At 46.0% G+C, this 15,971-nt stretch overlaps 1 protein-coding gene and 1 long non-coding RNA gene across 2 annotated transcripts in view; one reads left to right on the top strand and one right to left on the bottom strand.

Annotated features, from left to right (window-relative positions):
* Positions 1–447: 447 nt before the first annotated feature.
* Positions 448–15,971, top strand: part of Mnd1 (meiotic nuclear divisions 1) — a 50,194-nt gene continuing 34,670 nt past the window's right edge. The window contains exons 1-4 of the mRNA XM_050158864.1: positions 448–586; positions 6,705–6,770; positions 8,039–8,096; positions 11,598–11,746. Coding sequence (XP_050014821.1) covers positions 584–586; positions 6,705–6,770; positions 8,039–8,096; positions 11,598–11,746 — 276 coding nt within the window. The 5' untranslated portion in view covers positions 448–583. The remainder of the gene's footprint in view (positions 587–6,704; positions 6,771–8,038; positions 8,097–11,597; positions 11,747–15,971) is intronic.
* LOC126511614 (uncharacterized) lies at positions 5,981–10,434 on the bottom strand. Its single transcript, XR_007594751.1, has 3 exons — positions 9,418–10,434; positions 8,443–8,647; positions 5,981–6,593 (listed from the first exon to the last, which is right to left on the bottom strand). It is a non-coding gene; the product is annotated as an uncharacterized lncRNA (long non-coding RNA).

Genomic DNA, 15,971 nt, shown 5'->3' with positions numbered 1-15,971 from the left:
AGAACACCTGAACCACTTCGTATAAGATTTCCTTCTAAGGCACACGCCTTTCATTCGAAGTCAGTTTGGTCTACAAAGTAAGTTCCAGGGAAGCCAGGATTACACAGAAAAACCCTCGAAAAGTAATAAAAATTAAAAAAAAGAATTTCTTTTATAAACGTACTCATTTCCTGTAGACAAATCCCCATGTTTTAGCCCCAAAAACACACTTAAAAGCGAAGACTCAAAGTTGTCTTTCACACAGGAAAACAAAAGCCACATTGAACACTTACGTAGCAAACAACTCTGCAACCCCTGAGGCAGGGGAAGAGCACCCCAGCCCCGGACGTTTCTATTCCACGTTCATGCTCCCTAACCCTGCTGGTCCTTTTGGTCTCAGAGCGCCAGCCCATCCCAGGCCCCGCCCCTCGCCGCCCAGTGCGTCATCCCAGGCCCCGCCCCGGCCCGGTTCCTCCCTCCCTCGGGTCCCGCAGCCCTCGAGGGCCGCTAGGGGTCGTCGCGACTGCCCCGGTTCTTCCTCCGCCCTCCCCACCCCACGCGGCTGTCGGCGCCAGAGTCAAACGGGGAGGCCGCGGTTTGCACCATGGTAAGAGCGAGCCCCACGCGCGCACCTCCGGGCTTCGGGGCGGCGGCGCGGTGGGAGCCTGGCCAGGCCCCGCTCCTCCGGCTGCGCCCGAGCCCTGGCGGCGACCCGCGCCGCGCTCGGTCTGAACCGGAGCGTTCCGGAACCGAAGCCCGAAGCCTCGCGAGTGGGGCCGGCCCGCGGCGCCTGTCCGAGAGCCCCACGCCGCCCGTGGGGCCGAGTTGACGCTGACGTTTTCAGGGTCCTTTGGTTCGGCTGGGATTAGAACCCGGGACCTCGTGCAGGCCGGGCACGGCGCTCCCCTTCATCCTCAGCGGCGGCCCGCGCAGCGCCCCCCCCCCCAATATCTTTCCGAACTTAATGACTTTCTGCCCATTGGATCATTTTCATCCACCTTCAGAGTTTCGCGCCATTCTTTCCGCTTCTGGCGACAGAGTATCAATGTGTCGTTAAAGTGACCCGAGATTTTAATATCTTAATTTAGTTAAGTAGCCGTTACAAAGGGTGGACGAGGATGTAGGGCATTTATTTGAAGAAACTTGCCCAGCTGTAATTATGACTGATAACGGCTTCTTTGTGGTTGAACTAACAACCGGGCCACCTGGGCATAAAATAGCTCAAAACAACCGTGTTACCAGTACTTCGTGTTATCAAGTTTCACTTTGTAGAATTAAAGCACCCGACTACAATGAACTATTTATTCGTCATTGATGTGCCGGCCAACCCTCTTTTATAGGGCCGTTGCCTACTGCCAAGGGATTTAATGGCTGTTAACGCTTCACATAGGTACTTGCTATTATTTTTATATATGATCAGGAAAAGAGTTCAGAGTTATTCTGGTGAAAGTTAAACTTTCGGTCTCTTTGCTAATCCTGGATTAATAGCTGTTTTGATTTGACTGGGCTTGCTTTGTAAACAATTATAAGTGTAGGCCTACAGTTTGAAATAGGAGAAAAAGCAACCTTGAGAGTGACATGTCATCTTTTTAGCTTTCAAAATGTTATCACAAATGACCAACAGGGTTGATATTAGGAAGAGTCTAGGTACAAGTCTCTGAAAAGTACCTTGAAGTCCTTCACTGAGATAGAATGTGTCATAGACCTCGGGTGGCTTTGGGTCCCCATACTAATAGGAAGGCATCCCCGGTTTACCTACCCTCCTCCAGTTTTAAGTAATGAGCCCTTTTTATGTTTCTTGTGGAAGTCTCTAGTGTCAGTAGGATGCCCTTTTTACATTAGGTATTTTAAATCCAACCTCAGTGGTTTCCAGATGTGGCTAGTAGTAACTTATAAAAGAGAAAGAAAGAAAACAGCCTGAAAGTCATGTAAACATTTCATCTGCCTTCTTGGAATGATTTTATATTTGTTGAGTAGTAAGAGCCTTGTAAGCTGTGTTCCCCAGGACGCGCCCTTAACTTCTTGTTTGCCTCTGGGAATTGCAAAGGACTTCCCAGGAACTCTTTTTAAATAACAATATTAAAAAAGGAGGTTTGCGGGGCTGGAGATATGGCTCAGCGGTTAAGAGCACTGATTGTTCTTCCAGAGGACCCGGGTTCAATTCCCAGCACCCACATGGCAGCTCACAACTGTCTGAAAATGCAGTTCCACAAGATCTGACACCTTCGTACCAATGTACATAAAATAAAGTTAAATAAATCATTTAAAAAATTTAAAAAAAAAAAGGAGGTTTGCTCCCAAATTTGGCTGCTGCTTTCTCCTGATTTAGCCCTAATGTAGGGAGCTGAGGGGGACTTGAATGAGGGAAATCCTGAGTGGATGTGTTGTTGATAAATGTGACCACACCAAAGACCCCATAGCCTCAGGCAGAGAGGACGGCAAAGTCTTCCCTGGGAGACCCAGAGCGAGATTTGCCGGCCTGTGTGGGAGATGTGCACTGTACTTTATTCCCTTCTGGAGTTTATGGCCTGAGGACTACTCGCCTGCAGAGGCTGTTCCTTGGCTACCAAGATTAGCTAATCCTGCCTCCTTGTTCAGATGTGTGTACTAACCCTGTCTCCTTGTTTATCTGTGTGTAATAGCCCTTTGTATGCAGTCACCTGCCTCTGCTCAACTCTGTAATGAACACACTGGGCTTCTGGAGGGCCACAGTTTCTCCACCAAGAGCCCAGAGCACCAATCCCAGCTTTCTGTTTGAGCATCCTTCTGTCTGTCTATTCTGTCTATATCTCATTCCCTTGCTGACCCGGTCAGGTCCATGTTATAGAGCCATGCAAGGGTATCACACCCTGAGGAGGTTGCCACTTCTCCACACAGGCCCTGCCAGCCTTGGGAGTCTAGTGAGAATATTTTTTAAAGGCGCGTGCCTAGGCGCATCATCAACATTGCAGTTCAGCTCACATAGGGTAACTTGGGCTCTAGCCTTTTAAAGTCCCTAAAATGATTTGCATGGGTGGTAGTTTGATGCCCACTGGCATGGGAAGCTTACCTGGGTGTGAACTTCATGATAGCTTCAGATACTGCAAGAGAGCCCTGTGGAAGGGGTCATAAAACACCCCTGGGTTCTAACTGTGCACTATAAGTTTAACAGTAGTTCTGCATAGCTTCGTGGAGCTTGTCCGCCTCCCTGAGAGTGCTCTGCTTTCTCTGCTAGCAAGGTGATGGCCACCAGCTTCCTGATACTTAATACACCCTGGATTATATGTTTAGGAGTGCTGTGGGCTTCTGAGCTCGAGCACCTTGGAGGTGTAGGGTGGGCGCTTTTACTGGTTGTGGTCCTGATGTTCAGTGCAGTCAGTGATGGATGCAAGTGTGTCCTGGGAACACATGCTCAGCCTGTGAGGGCAGCGGAGGGAAGGCTTTGAGGAGAGAAGGCCCACACTAGGCTCTGGGAGACCCTTTGCAGTATGGCAGGAACTGGAGGGGAGATGTTTTAGGTAGAGGGACATCTTTTTACAGGGCACAGAAACGATAGAATGCTTCCTGTAGAGAATGCCAGAAATAATTTTATTTTTATTATTATTACATTTCAAATTGCACGGTGTTTCATCTTGTTATGGTAAATTGGGGTGGGGAGTTACTCAAAGCAGTAGGTTGGGGTCAGGTGATTGCGGGTCTTCTATACCCTGTGAGGTGCTTGGATCCTTAGGAGGATTGGGACCATCACAAGGTTTGAACATAGCGGGCTATGTAGTCAGATTTGTTTCTCCATTAGAGGATGAGGCCAAAGTGTGGTTAGGCCGTTGAGGACAGACTGCAGGAGACAGCCAATGAAGCTTGAATCCTGGCAGAGGTGGGACAGGCAGAACGTAATAGAGCAGTGGTCCTCAACTTGTGGGTCACTACTCCTTTGGGGGTCAAATGGCCTTTCTCAGGGGTCACCTAAGACCATTGGAAAACAGATTTTTACGTTACAATTCATAACAGTAGCAAAATTACAGTTATTAAGTAGGGAAGAAAATAATTTTATGGTTGAGATCACCGCAGGAGGAACTGTATTAAAGGTCACAGATTAGGAAGGCTGAGAACCACCGTGTTAGAGAATATTTAAGAGCCAGTGTTGATAGAGCTTGGTAGTTGGTAATGAGATGAAAGCCCCTAGGATGCCTGCGGGGCCTCTGGCATGGGTAAAAAGTGTGGCTCGTTTTGGACCACTTGAGTTTGAAGTTTGTCCAGCAGGCAGGTAGATACATGAGGTGGAGGTTCAGGAGTCTGCGGGGCCAGACCAGCATCTGTGGTCTCCTCACAAGTGTTAATTAAAATTAAAGAAGATGAGATCAAAGGAGATTTGAGGATAGGAAGGGCTCAATATGGTTCCCTGGGGACTGCTGTGCTTCAGAGGGACAGAAGAAAAAGGAGTGTGAACTTGGAGGCTGCTTACTTATACAAACGCAATGTAATACTGTTGCTGTGGAAACGAGTGAGCTCCTAGGTTTGCCAGAAGAAATACAGAATGGTGTCCCAGAGAATGATGATTTTGGTTGGACAGAATCAATCTTTATCTTATTATATCTTAACAGGCAGTTTGTTTTCTTGTGATCTGTTGTGTGGTAATTTCCTCCAAAGTTAAAGCTTCCCACCTTGTAGAAACTCTTTAAGACATTGAATGTGGAAAGGGAGGTAGAACAGGGGTTTTTAGGACAGGATACTCACATGGCGGTGAGGCAGCAGTGTGGTCTAAGGCAGTGGTTCTCAGCCTGTGTGTCACAACCCTTGGGGGAATCAAACAACCCCTTCATAGGGGCTGCATATCAAAGATCCTACATATCAGATATTTACATTGCAATTCATAACAGTAGCAAAATTGCAATTATGAAATAACAATCATTTTATGGTTGGGGTCACAACAATAGGAGGAACTGTGTTAAAGGGTCACAGCACTAGGAAGATTGAGAACCACTGAGGGGAGGTGCAGCTGCTGCCACAGACATTATACAGTAAAAGAACAGCTGACAAGTCACTGGACAGACTGCAGGGCTCGGGAAACACCTGTCTTCTGGATAGTCAGCATCAGTTCTGTAGAGAGCTTGTGAGGTCATGGCTCTTCTCTCTCCGTAATGGATTTATCCCGAGATACCCCAGCAGTGTATTGATCATTCGATGAGGTAGCTTCTTTCTGTATGGACAACTGGATGATCTCTGCCACATGGTGGGGCTCTGGTCTGAAAGCGTTCACTCAGCCAAACCTTTGTTCTCCTAGTCAAATCTACATACAGCTAGAGCCCCACAATTATCCTTATTGATAAACAGGTCTGGGTGACCCTGGATTCTCCAATAGCGAACTCAGAAGAACATGACCTACTGGCCTTTCTCTACCTGACAGCTGTTAATATTCTGTGCTTTTCCTCACCTTTCATCTGATACAAGGTCTTAGTCTAGGAAATTAACTGTTTGTGCCTTTACCCCTAAAATATACAGGGAAAAAGCTTTGGTTGCTAAGCCAGCCCCAGAGAAAGAAATTCCTTCTCACCTGGGTGCCAGCAGATACAGCACCAGGATGTTTAGCCCAGGGAGCCAAATTTCATCCTAATCTTCCCAGTATCTGCCAGGGAGCTGCACAGCCCCGCCCCTTCTGAGACACAAGGCACCTGCCTTGTCAGTCTTTTATCCACCCTGTTAGCCCTAAGAAATGCATGCTTGGTGCCATTGTTCTCACCTATGGGATTGCTAACCACGTCTCTGTGGGTGTGTAAACCGGAAACCGTGTGGGATGGGTGGACAGCGAGGAACATTGAGGAGGGTCATAGAAAGGGGAACATCAAGAGAGCACTAGAGAGAGCACAGACAGAAAAAAATGGGACTTGATAAAAAGACTTTTGTAAGCTAATTTGTTGTGTTTACCCTCAGACCTGATTGTCAGGTGTCACCTACTCTAGCAATCCTTCTGAATCCTGAGACGTTTAATGGGGCTTACAAACCAGAGGACATGGTCCCCTCTTCTGACCTCCCTGGGCCCTAGGCACACACATGGTGTCCAGACATACATACAGGCAGAACACCCACACATACATTTTTTCAGTATTTTAACTGAAAGAAAATGAACAGTGGCAGCCGTGTGCAGGCTGTAAGAAAACCCTATCCACATAGAAAACAGAAGCCTGTAATACCTATAAATCTATCAGATTTGAAAACAAGATGATCAGTATGTAACTGAAATACATAATTCTTATGTATATTATACACAGAACATACTAACTTACATTCAAATTAAAAAAAAAAAGAGGAGCCAAATTTCTTTAATGCAAAAAATTGCAAGAAAAATAAAAACAACGTGAGAAACATTGGAGTTTATTTGGGGTCTGTTTGTTGTTTATTTGTGGGTGGGGTGCTAAGGACCACGGGTACAGGTCAGAAGAGAGTGAAGTTGGTCTTCTTCTTCTCTGTGCAGCTCCAGGGATGGAACTCAGGTAGTCAGGCTCAGCAACCAGCACAGTTACCAACGCGCCATCTCACCGGCCCTAAATTTAAGTGCTCTGCGTCCTTCTCAAAAGCTGCACAGTCCATACAGACAGGGCTGCTGGGAGCCTGTAGGCCAGGCTTTGAAAGTGACGAGCCTGTGGACAGTAGACAAAATCACATAACTTTTAAGATAACATTTAATGCCAATTGTTGTAAAATGCTGTTTTGAAACCGCTACTTTTGTTGATTTGTGTTTTATGCCTCAGTCAAAGAAGAAAGGACTGAGTGCGGAAGAAAAGAGGACCCGAATGATGGAGATATTTTTTGAGACGGTAGGTCATCCCCAATGTTGTTAGTGTTTTGTATAATGTTTACAGTAAATGTATTTTTACAGTATGCTGTGTATTTTTCTGTGATGTAATTCAATGTCTCATTTTGTTAGACACCCATACTGTCTTGGTTCTTAAGGGGCAGATAAAATTTTCCAGTATTTTCGGCTCTTCTGAGCTGTGGATCCTAAACGCCCTGTAGTTTACTGGAGTTCTCTTTCTGAGTTATGTATTTGATTATGACCTCCCTTTCTGAAGTAGTCGCAGCAGTTTCCTGGGTGCTGCCTGGGTGCTGGCCATTTCAGGCTTTAGTGTAGGGTTTCCCATTCAGCAGCAGACGGTCCTGGGGTAAAGTCCTGTGGTTGTCAGCTTTGCTTTGCAGATGAGGGCTCCTGAGACAGAGGGTCTGAAGAGCTTACCAGGGTCTCAGAAAACAAGAGTGGACATTATCAGGTGTAAGCCAAGGAGGACCACGTGGTTTCATAGGGAGCACAGACATCCTTCTGCTCTGTGTTTGCAGGCTGCCTACGGCATTATGATAATACCCAGGAGAGACCTGTGCTGGTCACTGAGAGAAAAATAAAGTTTCTGCTTTACTAAGTGACAGTCAGAGATGAAAACCAGGCTCTAGGTCTACTTTCTTAACCATGTTCCTGTCCATGGGCCTTTCTTTTGTAAAGAAACAAGTCCAAACGGGCTTTTTATCCCACAAGAAATTCTCCCCATGCCCTTTATCCCACTGACTATTTTCGTCCCGTGCATACGGGGGAAATGGTAAAATAGAGTATTATGGAGGTAACATTCCTTTTCATTTGATAATGGAGATCCTCGTACAGTTAAAATACTCTGAGGAAAGTCTGGGTTTATTCTTTATGTTTTTAAGCTAGTGTCCAGTTGTCCAGCCCTGCACAGACGTCTGTGCTCGTGTGGAAGTGTGTCCAGTTGTCCAGCCCTGCACAGACGTCTGTGCTCGTGTGGAAGTGTGTCCAGTTGTCCAGCCCTGCACAGACGTCTGTGCTCGTGTGGAAGTGTGTCCAGTTGTCCCGCCCCCCACAGACGTTTGTGCTCGTGTAGAAGTGTGTCCATCTTAAGTTCTGTGGGACACTGAATGAAATACAACATTCTTCTACTTCCGAAATGCTCAATTGTACAGTATTGATTTGTAGACATGTCTTTTTGACGCTATGTTTTATGAGCATGGTTATGATAAGCATAAATAAACAGAAGAAAGTAATTATGTGTTTTTCATGTTTTTAAATCCTTTTAACTAGAAAGATGTATTCCAACTGAAAGACCTGGAGAAAATTGCTCCCAAAGAGAAAGGCATCAGTGAGTATTAAAGAGATGGTGGATGATGGGGACTCGGGGGAACCCAGGACCTAGTCTTTTCTGCCGTGGGGTTTCCCTTTATTGTCAATGCAAAAATCTAGATGGATACTTCTTGGCCATCAGTCAGTTCCTGTGTTTGGACCCTCTGTTCTAGAACAATTAAAAGAGGAACACATGCACCTTTACTCATGCACACTTACTTTATAGCTTATTTCAAAAGAAGTAAAGATTGTTTCACTTATTTTGTAGTATTTGTCAAATGTGATTCGGTATCTTTACATATCAGTATATCAGTTTCATGAAGCCGTATCAAGAATTTACTATGAATACGAAACCTTGAACTTACTTTCTCTTAGCTCTAGAGGTAGAAAGTTGACATGAAAGTATGGGCAGGGTTGGTTCCCTCGGAGACTGAAGTACAGGTGCTCTTCATCTTGGGATCCTTGATGTTAGTGGCGTCCGTGTGCTAGTCAGACTTCCATTGCTGTGGCAGAGTACCTGACGGACAGCTTCAGGAAAACAGGTGGAGCAGAGCAGCTCCCATCGCTGAGCTGAGGAAGAAAGGTTGCCTTTTTCTGTTCTAAGAAACTTTAGAACTGTAAGCATTTGCACATTTTGCAGTTTTGTCAGTATATGTACGTAAAGATCTGTCATTCTGAGAGGAAACCATGTGCATATGCAGTTTTGTGTTTATAGTTACTGTGTGGTGAGGAGTGGCTGTGCTGGGGACTGACCCAGGACTCACCTTTCTCGGGCTAGCACTCCACCGCTGAGTTAATCTTACCTGAGTATCTTCTTTATATAGCATATCATCCGCACATGATCAGTTCCAGCCTGTGACCACCCATCAGACCTGCTTAGCCAGTCTATAAGTACTGCTACTAAAAGTACTGTATAAATAACAGTTTCTCTGCTCTGAGCTGAACTGCGTTCTCCCCAGTTCATAACCCTTCTGGAAGTAGAACCTTCATCAGGGCCTTGAGTTAAAGGCTGAGTGAATGATACACGTATGTAGTCTCAACACTCGGAAAGCATGAGTCTGAGTTAGCTTGAGCTCCACGGTGAGAGACTGTCACAGTCACCATGCTGAAACAAATGGCTGTGTGAGGTTTTAATAGCAGGGCGCTGATTTTAAGGAGAGAGAGAGAGAGGGAGGGAGGGAGGGAGGGAGGGAGGGAGGGAGGGAGAGAGAGAGAGAGAGAGAGAGAGAGAGAGAGAGAGAGAGAGAGAGAGAGAGAGAGATAATCTTTGTGTGTCTCCAAAGGAAAGGCCACCCATAACAAGAGCACAGGCTGTCCACACAACAGGCAGAGATCCTCACCAGGAACTGAGTTGGGTGCTGCCTTGTCCTGGTTGCTGGAACTGTGCAGCTAAACACAGGGCCTCAGCCTTCTCAAACCAGCGCTTTCTGGCTCTACCTTAGCTGCTGGGTAAGCCTGGTCTGTAGGGTTTGGTTACGGATCCCTTCTCCGGGTGCGTCGTTAGACTGCACCTGTAGAGCAGAGCAGAGACAAAGGCTTGCGCAGCTCTCAAAGCTTCAAGCACGTCTTCATAAGTCACTTTCAGGAGAGGCTCGGCCAGCTCACGCTCACTTTCTGTTTCTTTTCAGAGTTGGGTTGGACCCAGGGCTCTGTGTCTGCCAGGCAACGTTTTGTTGCTGAGCCTCATGGCCAACTCCTTCATCTTTAGAATCCTTTGACTTCCATTTCAGTTTGGACTTGATGAGTAGAGTTGATGTTTTGCACACTTGGTGTCAATTTTATTTATTAGATCTTTACATTTTAAATAAGCTTTATAGCTAGAGATCTGCTCTAGAGAAAATTTAAATATTAAAATGGGGATATGGTTTTTGGTATATAGAAAGTAAGCGTGATTAATAGATTCTGACTTTAAGTCTTAGCTGTAACTGTTGGCACTAATTTGTTTATTATTTGAGTTGTCACAACTTTTAGTTTCCTTAGCTGAAGGCAATACATGTTTATTTTTGGGGAAAAATAAATAAGAAAATCAAAGTAAAAATCGCCCGCTATCTGCCATCTGAACTACGGTCACATAACACATACTGTCTTTTCACTTCTCTATAGCATGCATTCTGTATGGTGCAACATGTGTTTATCCATGTCCTTAACTTCGCTGTGTAGCATCGCATTGTGTTTTCAAAAAGCCAGCTATTGGGTTAGTTTCCAGTTTCCTTTGCTGCTGATAAAATGCTTTCCAAACATGTGTGTCCATCCTTCTGCCGCGTGGCTGTGTGACAAACATGTGTGTCCATCCTTCTGCCGCGTGGCTGTGTGACAAACATGTGTGTCCATCCTTCTGCCGCGTGGCTGTGTGACAAACATGTGTGTCCATCCTTCTGCCGCGTGGCTGTGTGACAAACATGTATGTCCATCCTTCTGCCGCGTGGCTGTGTGACAAACATGTATGTCCATCCTTCTGCCGCGTGGCTGTGTGACAAACATGTATGTCCATCTTTCTGCTGCGTGGCTGAGTTTAAAAAGCAAATGTCTTCAGAAGGAAAGCCACGCGCCTAGGGTTTCGATACATGCTTCCATATGTATCTTTGGATCCTTTCTTCTGTCTTGACTATTTTTAATTTGGTAGTCCAGGAGGCGTGCTGTTTGTTCTAGTTTGTCTTCAGCTTAGAGTAGAGTTAGAAAGGCTGGGGCGGCGCTTAGCCTAGAGCACTTATCTCATGTTCAAAGCCCTGGTCTCAAACTCTAGTACTAAAAAAAAAAAAAATAGAATGCCGTTGAAATCTTGAAATCTTGAGCGTGATTATTTATAGAACACTTTTGTTTGTTTTTAAATTAGCATACCAAGTGACAGTTTCCTTATGGCATTGCAATGTGTACTCCAGTTTGGTTAGCCCCTCACCCCCCCGCCCTCCCCCAGGACTGTGCACGCCCCGCTGTGTGCCCTTCTGCCTTTATGTCACTGGCGTCCTACTCCTGTTTGCACCTTCATTCTTACAAGTTTCTTTTTCCTTCTCTCGTGGGCTCCTTTCTAATTCCATGACCTCTGCCCACGCTTGTTCCTGTGTGAACACCTAAGATCTGCATGTAAGAAAGGACATGCGGCTGAGTGATGGAGGCACACACCTCTAATCCCAGCACTTGGGAGGCAGAGGCAGGCGGATTGCAGTGAGTTCGAGGCCAGCCTGGTCTACAGAGCGAGTACCAGGTCAGGCTTCAAAGCGACAGAGAAACTCTGTCTCGAAAAAAGAAAGAAAGAAAGAAAGGAAGGAAGGAAGGAAGGAAGGAAGGAAGGAAGGAAGGAAGGAAGGAAGGAAGGAAGGAAGGAAGAAAGGACGGACATGCGATGTTTGTCTTTGAGAGCCTGGTCGCCTCACTTTTACGCACATATAGATGCCCGTTGATAAACTGTCATCTTTCTTTCTTAGCTCTTAACTGTGGTCTGCTCTGCAAACGTCTCTCATTACTCCCTGTTGAATTAGCCATGATGCTGCTTACCATGGAGTCTGTGCACGTTTCCCCGCAGCCGCCATGTCAGTCAAGGAAGTCCTTCAGAGCTTGGTGGACGACGGCATGGTTGACTGCGAGAGGATCGGGACGTCCAATTACTACTGGGCTTTTCCAAGCAAAGCTCTTCATGCCAGGACGCGCAAGCTGGAGGCTCTGAACTCTCAGGTAAGGAAGGCTCCGCAGCCCTGAAGAGGCGTGCTAGGTAACGGACCTGCTTTCCCAATACTGTTCTCGTATTGGTGTGTAGAATTGAGGGTAATCGATGTGTGGACTGAGTGATTGACGAATAGGGCGTTCTTATTCCCACTGCTCTGGTTTTCTTGGAACTCCAGAAGAGATTGACAACATCAGCCACATGTACCAAATCATCATATAAATCCACTGCTGTCAGTTCCCTGCTGGTCTGCGAGTCTGAGAGTTAATGTTGAGTGTAGTTTTGAGTACACCCTCTCTTTAGTTCTTAGAAGTCGTAGGTCAAGACTTAACCTGACACAGCTCTGTGAATCAGAAGTGAGGGCATGCTGACATGTATGCAGTAGGTCCTGTGTGAATCGGGAGCTAGGACATGCTGACATGTATGCAGTAGGTCCTGTGTGAATCGGGAGTTAGCTAGGACATGCTGACATGTATGCAGTAGGTCCTGTGTGAATCGGGAGTTAGCTAGGACATGCTGACATGTATGCAGTAGGTCCTGTGTGAATCAGGAGTTAAGTTAGGACATGCTGATATGCAGTAGGTCCTGTGTGAGTCAGGAGTTAGGGCATGCTGACATGTATGCAGTAGGTCCTGTGTGAATCGGGAGTTAGTTAGGGCATGCTGACATGTATGCAGTAGGTCCTGTGTGAATCAGGAGTTAGGGCATGCTGACATGTATGCAGTAGGTCCTGTGTGAATCAGAAGTTAGTTAGGGCATGCTGACATGTATGCAGTAGGTCCTGTGTGAATCAGAAGTTAGTTAGGGCATGCTGATATACAGTAGGTCCTGTGTGAGTCAGGAGTTAGGGCATGCTGACATGTATGCAGTAGGTCCTGTGCCTCCTTCTCTAAAAGTCAGAACAAGGATTTGTTTTTGTTTGTTTGTTTGTTTGTTTTTGTTTTTCTTGAGCAGTTGGAGAAGGTTGCAAGCTTTTTAGAGGCTTGCTTTCCCAGTTCACAAAAGAGGTTGCTCAACTTTTCTGGGTTGTGGTGAAGATGAAGGGTCAGGTTCCTGATCCTCTAGGGTTTCTGCATGTGGTGGCCACACATTCAGATAAGTGATGGCTCACCCAGAGTGTAGACTGTGAACTTACTTGTTCACAGAGCAAGTTGAGGTCTTGCATTTTACTGAAAGTGACTTGAAAAGTAGAAGTCAGTGTTCATGCTCTAAAAGGCCTGTGCTGGAAGTGATTTCCCTGCAGGGAAGCATAGTGGGTGAGGACCTGCTAGTGCTGAGGGTTCACACAGACACAGGGCTGGGTACGGCTGGCGGGCACCGCTGGCGGGCATGGCTGGCGGGCACTGCTGGTGGGCATGGCTGGCAGGCACCGCTGGCGGGCACTGCTGGTGGGCCGCGCTCAGGCTGCTTTCTACTGTTTGCCAAAGTAGAATGTCAGCTTCCTTTGAGCTTCTTGTTAATGATTTCCAGATTGGCTTGGGGCTGTGGGGTGGGGCCACTCTTCATTTCCTTCCTTTTAATGTCATTCCTTTTCTGCTGGTGACTCCAATTACGTGCAGGAACATGTCTCTCGAGGACAGACATTCTTGTAGTAAAATTGAAAATTAAATCAGGAAATATATTTTTTCTCCCTTCCTTTCGGTTTTATGTGTTGATCATCATTGAAGATAGTCTGCAGGACTCATGGTTATAATTTGTTTTAACTTCAACATTTTGTAAGATGACACAGTCAGCCGTGTGTGGCATATGTCAACCTCCATAGGTTTACCGTGTGCTGCTGCGGCTGCGCACTGTTGTGCACTGTCTGAATAGAGAGTAAGTGGTCTATGCCTAGAGAATTTGTAGTTTCCTTGGTCAAGTGTAGTTATCTAACTTACTTGGAAATGATTAACAAGAAACTATAAAAAGTTACCTGTATGATGCTTAATGGTAAGCTTTGCTGTGAATTCTGTTATACAGTTTAGGACAAAGGCAAGGCTCCTAAATTTTTCTTTAAATTCTACTTATTTGTTTGCTTGTTTATTTATTTATTTGTATATGTAGTGGCGTGCGCATGCATGCCACAGTGCATGTATGGAAATGAGAAAACAGCCACACGGGTCGGTTCTCTCCTTTCACCAAGTGACAGTGGTCAGGCTTGGTGGTCTTTACCACTCAACAATCTCACACCCAAAGTCAAGGCTTTTATAGATATGTATAGTTAACACAGCATTCTTAGAAAATGTTCTTTTGAGCCGCAAGTAGGGCAGGTTTAGAACCAGTGGTTCTCAACCCTCCTCACGCTGCGTGCGAACCTTTCACACGGCTCCTCGTGTGGTTGTAATGGTTTAAGGATGGAAGGCACCTTGGGTTGGAGACAAGGGGCACCAGGTGGAGCCAAGGGGCTCCGCAAAGTCGTACAGTGTAACAGATGCCATATGAGATCTCTTAGGGGAAGGGGCAGAGGTGGCTGGCCTCTGAGTGGGCGCTGGGAGAGAAGGCTAAGTTCCTGACTCACGGTGGCAGTAGCCACAGTGGTGGCTCTTGGTGGCTGATGGTGGTGTGTCCTGCTGCCGATCTCTGCCTGAGGGCAGGGCAGTTGGAATGCCTAAATGTAACAGTGGTGACCTCCAACCTTGAAGTTATTTCATTACTGCTTCATAACTGTAATTTGCTACTGTTATGAGTTGTAATATTTGATATGCTACCCCAAAGGGGTCTCGACCCACAGGTTGAGAACCACTGGCTTGGATGCAGGTGGAGTGTGTGGAGAGGAGCCGAGGATGTGTCCGCCACTCTGGCTCAGTTCAGAGCTCCCTGGGATTCTCACTCCTGCAGGAGGCATCAGTGTTGATATTAACTGTGGTGTACAGGTGAGGAAGCTGAGGGGCCACTGTTCAATAACTCGCCCAGTGGCAGTGTGGGAGATGGCAAAGGAAGATCTGATTCTAAGCATTTTGACTATCTGGCCGTGCTGTTAATCAAGAGAAGACTAACGCTGATAGACTGTAGACCTTCAGTTGATAGATAATGACGAGCTAAGGAAGAAGAGATGCAGACTTTTTGTTATGTGGTCACATAAAGTTAGAAGTTTATTGAGGGCCAGGTGGTGGTGGTGCACGCCTTTAATCCCAGCACTCGGGAGGCAGAGACAGGTGGATCTCTGTGAGTTTGAGGCCAGCCTGGGCTATAAGAGCTAGTTTCAGGACAGGTTCCAAAGCTACAGAGAAACCCTGTCTCAAACTCCCCCATCCCCAAAGAAGTATATTGAGGCTATATTATGGGACATCTTAGTGGTTGGTTAGGTTTTGTCATGTATTCCAATCAGAGGAAACTGAAATTTTCCTGCCAGTCAGTTCAATTTATTTATTTGTTTGTTTGTTTGTTTGTTTGTTTATATTGCCTACTTGACTGGTTAAAACAATTACATTATAAGCTTAGAAGATAGTGTTGTTACTTTCTCTTCTTCGGCTTAATGTGGTTAAGATATTAATTTTGCTGAGAATAATGAGGTATAGTAACTTTTTTCTAAAAAGTAACCCTCTGGGCTAGTTTGGAGAAATAGCTTTAAACCAGCCCCTGTAGGTAGTGATGACACAGTTCTGGTCTCATGTATTAAAGCTTTTGATGGGCAAGAAACGCTTCCTCTAGGATGCTGAAGATGGCAAGGAACTTATGAGGGTCTCGTGCTCAGAGCAGCTGCAAACACAGGAAAATAAGTTGTTTTGCTCAGTTCACCCCAGCAGGCAAAGGGTCTGAGGAAGGCAAAGAAAGTCAAGGGGCCAAGGGTCTGCAGCCCCCAACAAAACATTATTTCTATTGTGTGGACATGATTATTGTAACCCCTATGTAATCTTGACTTTTTAACAACCTTAGCTTTGGGAATGAATATTATGTGGAACAATTAGGTGTGTATTTTTAACTTCCTCACTTCATTTTTCTGCCATTTTGCCTGAGTTATACTTGACAAAATCCTGTGTAACATGTGCTGTATTACTGAAAAGGACGCTGTAGTCACAGGAATCTGGGGACCGTGGGTTCATAGAAGTAACTGATTTGACTTTGTTCCTGCCCCAGGCACTCAGTGCATTTGCAGGGTCTGCTTTGCAGGTTATGCATCTGCCTTTCTATCCAGTTGCTTGCTTCAGACCTGTGCCTCTGACAGACAGCGGCAAGCAAGAGCTTTCCAAGCTGCCAAAGCTCACGCTGCTCTGATATTTTAAAATAATCATATTGGTATTTTTCAGGCGAGACTTT

This window comes from Alexandromys fortis, unplaced genomic scaffold (assembly GCF_014885135.2).
Source record: "Alexandromys fortis isolate MF-2015 unplaced genomic scaffold, M_Fortis_MF-2015_v1.1 scaffold_102, whole genome shotgun sequence".
NCBI lineage: Eukaryota > Metazoa > Chordata > Mammalia > Rodentia > Cricetidae > Alexandromys > Alexandromys fortis.
The sequence above is the reverse complement of the archived record's forward strand: the minus strand, read 5'-3'. Positions and strand labels throughout refer to the sequence as shown.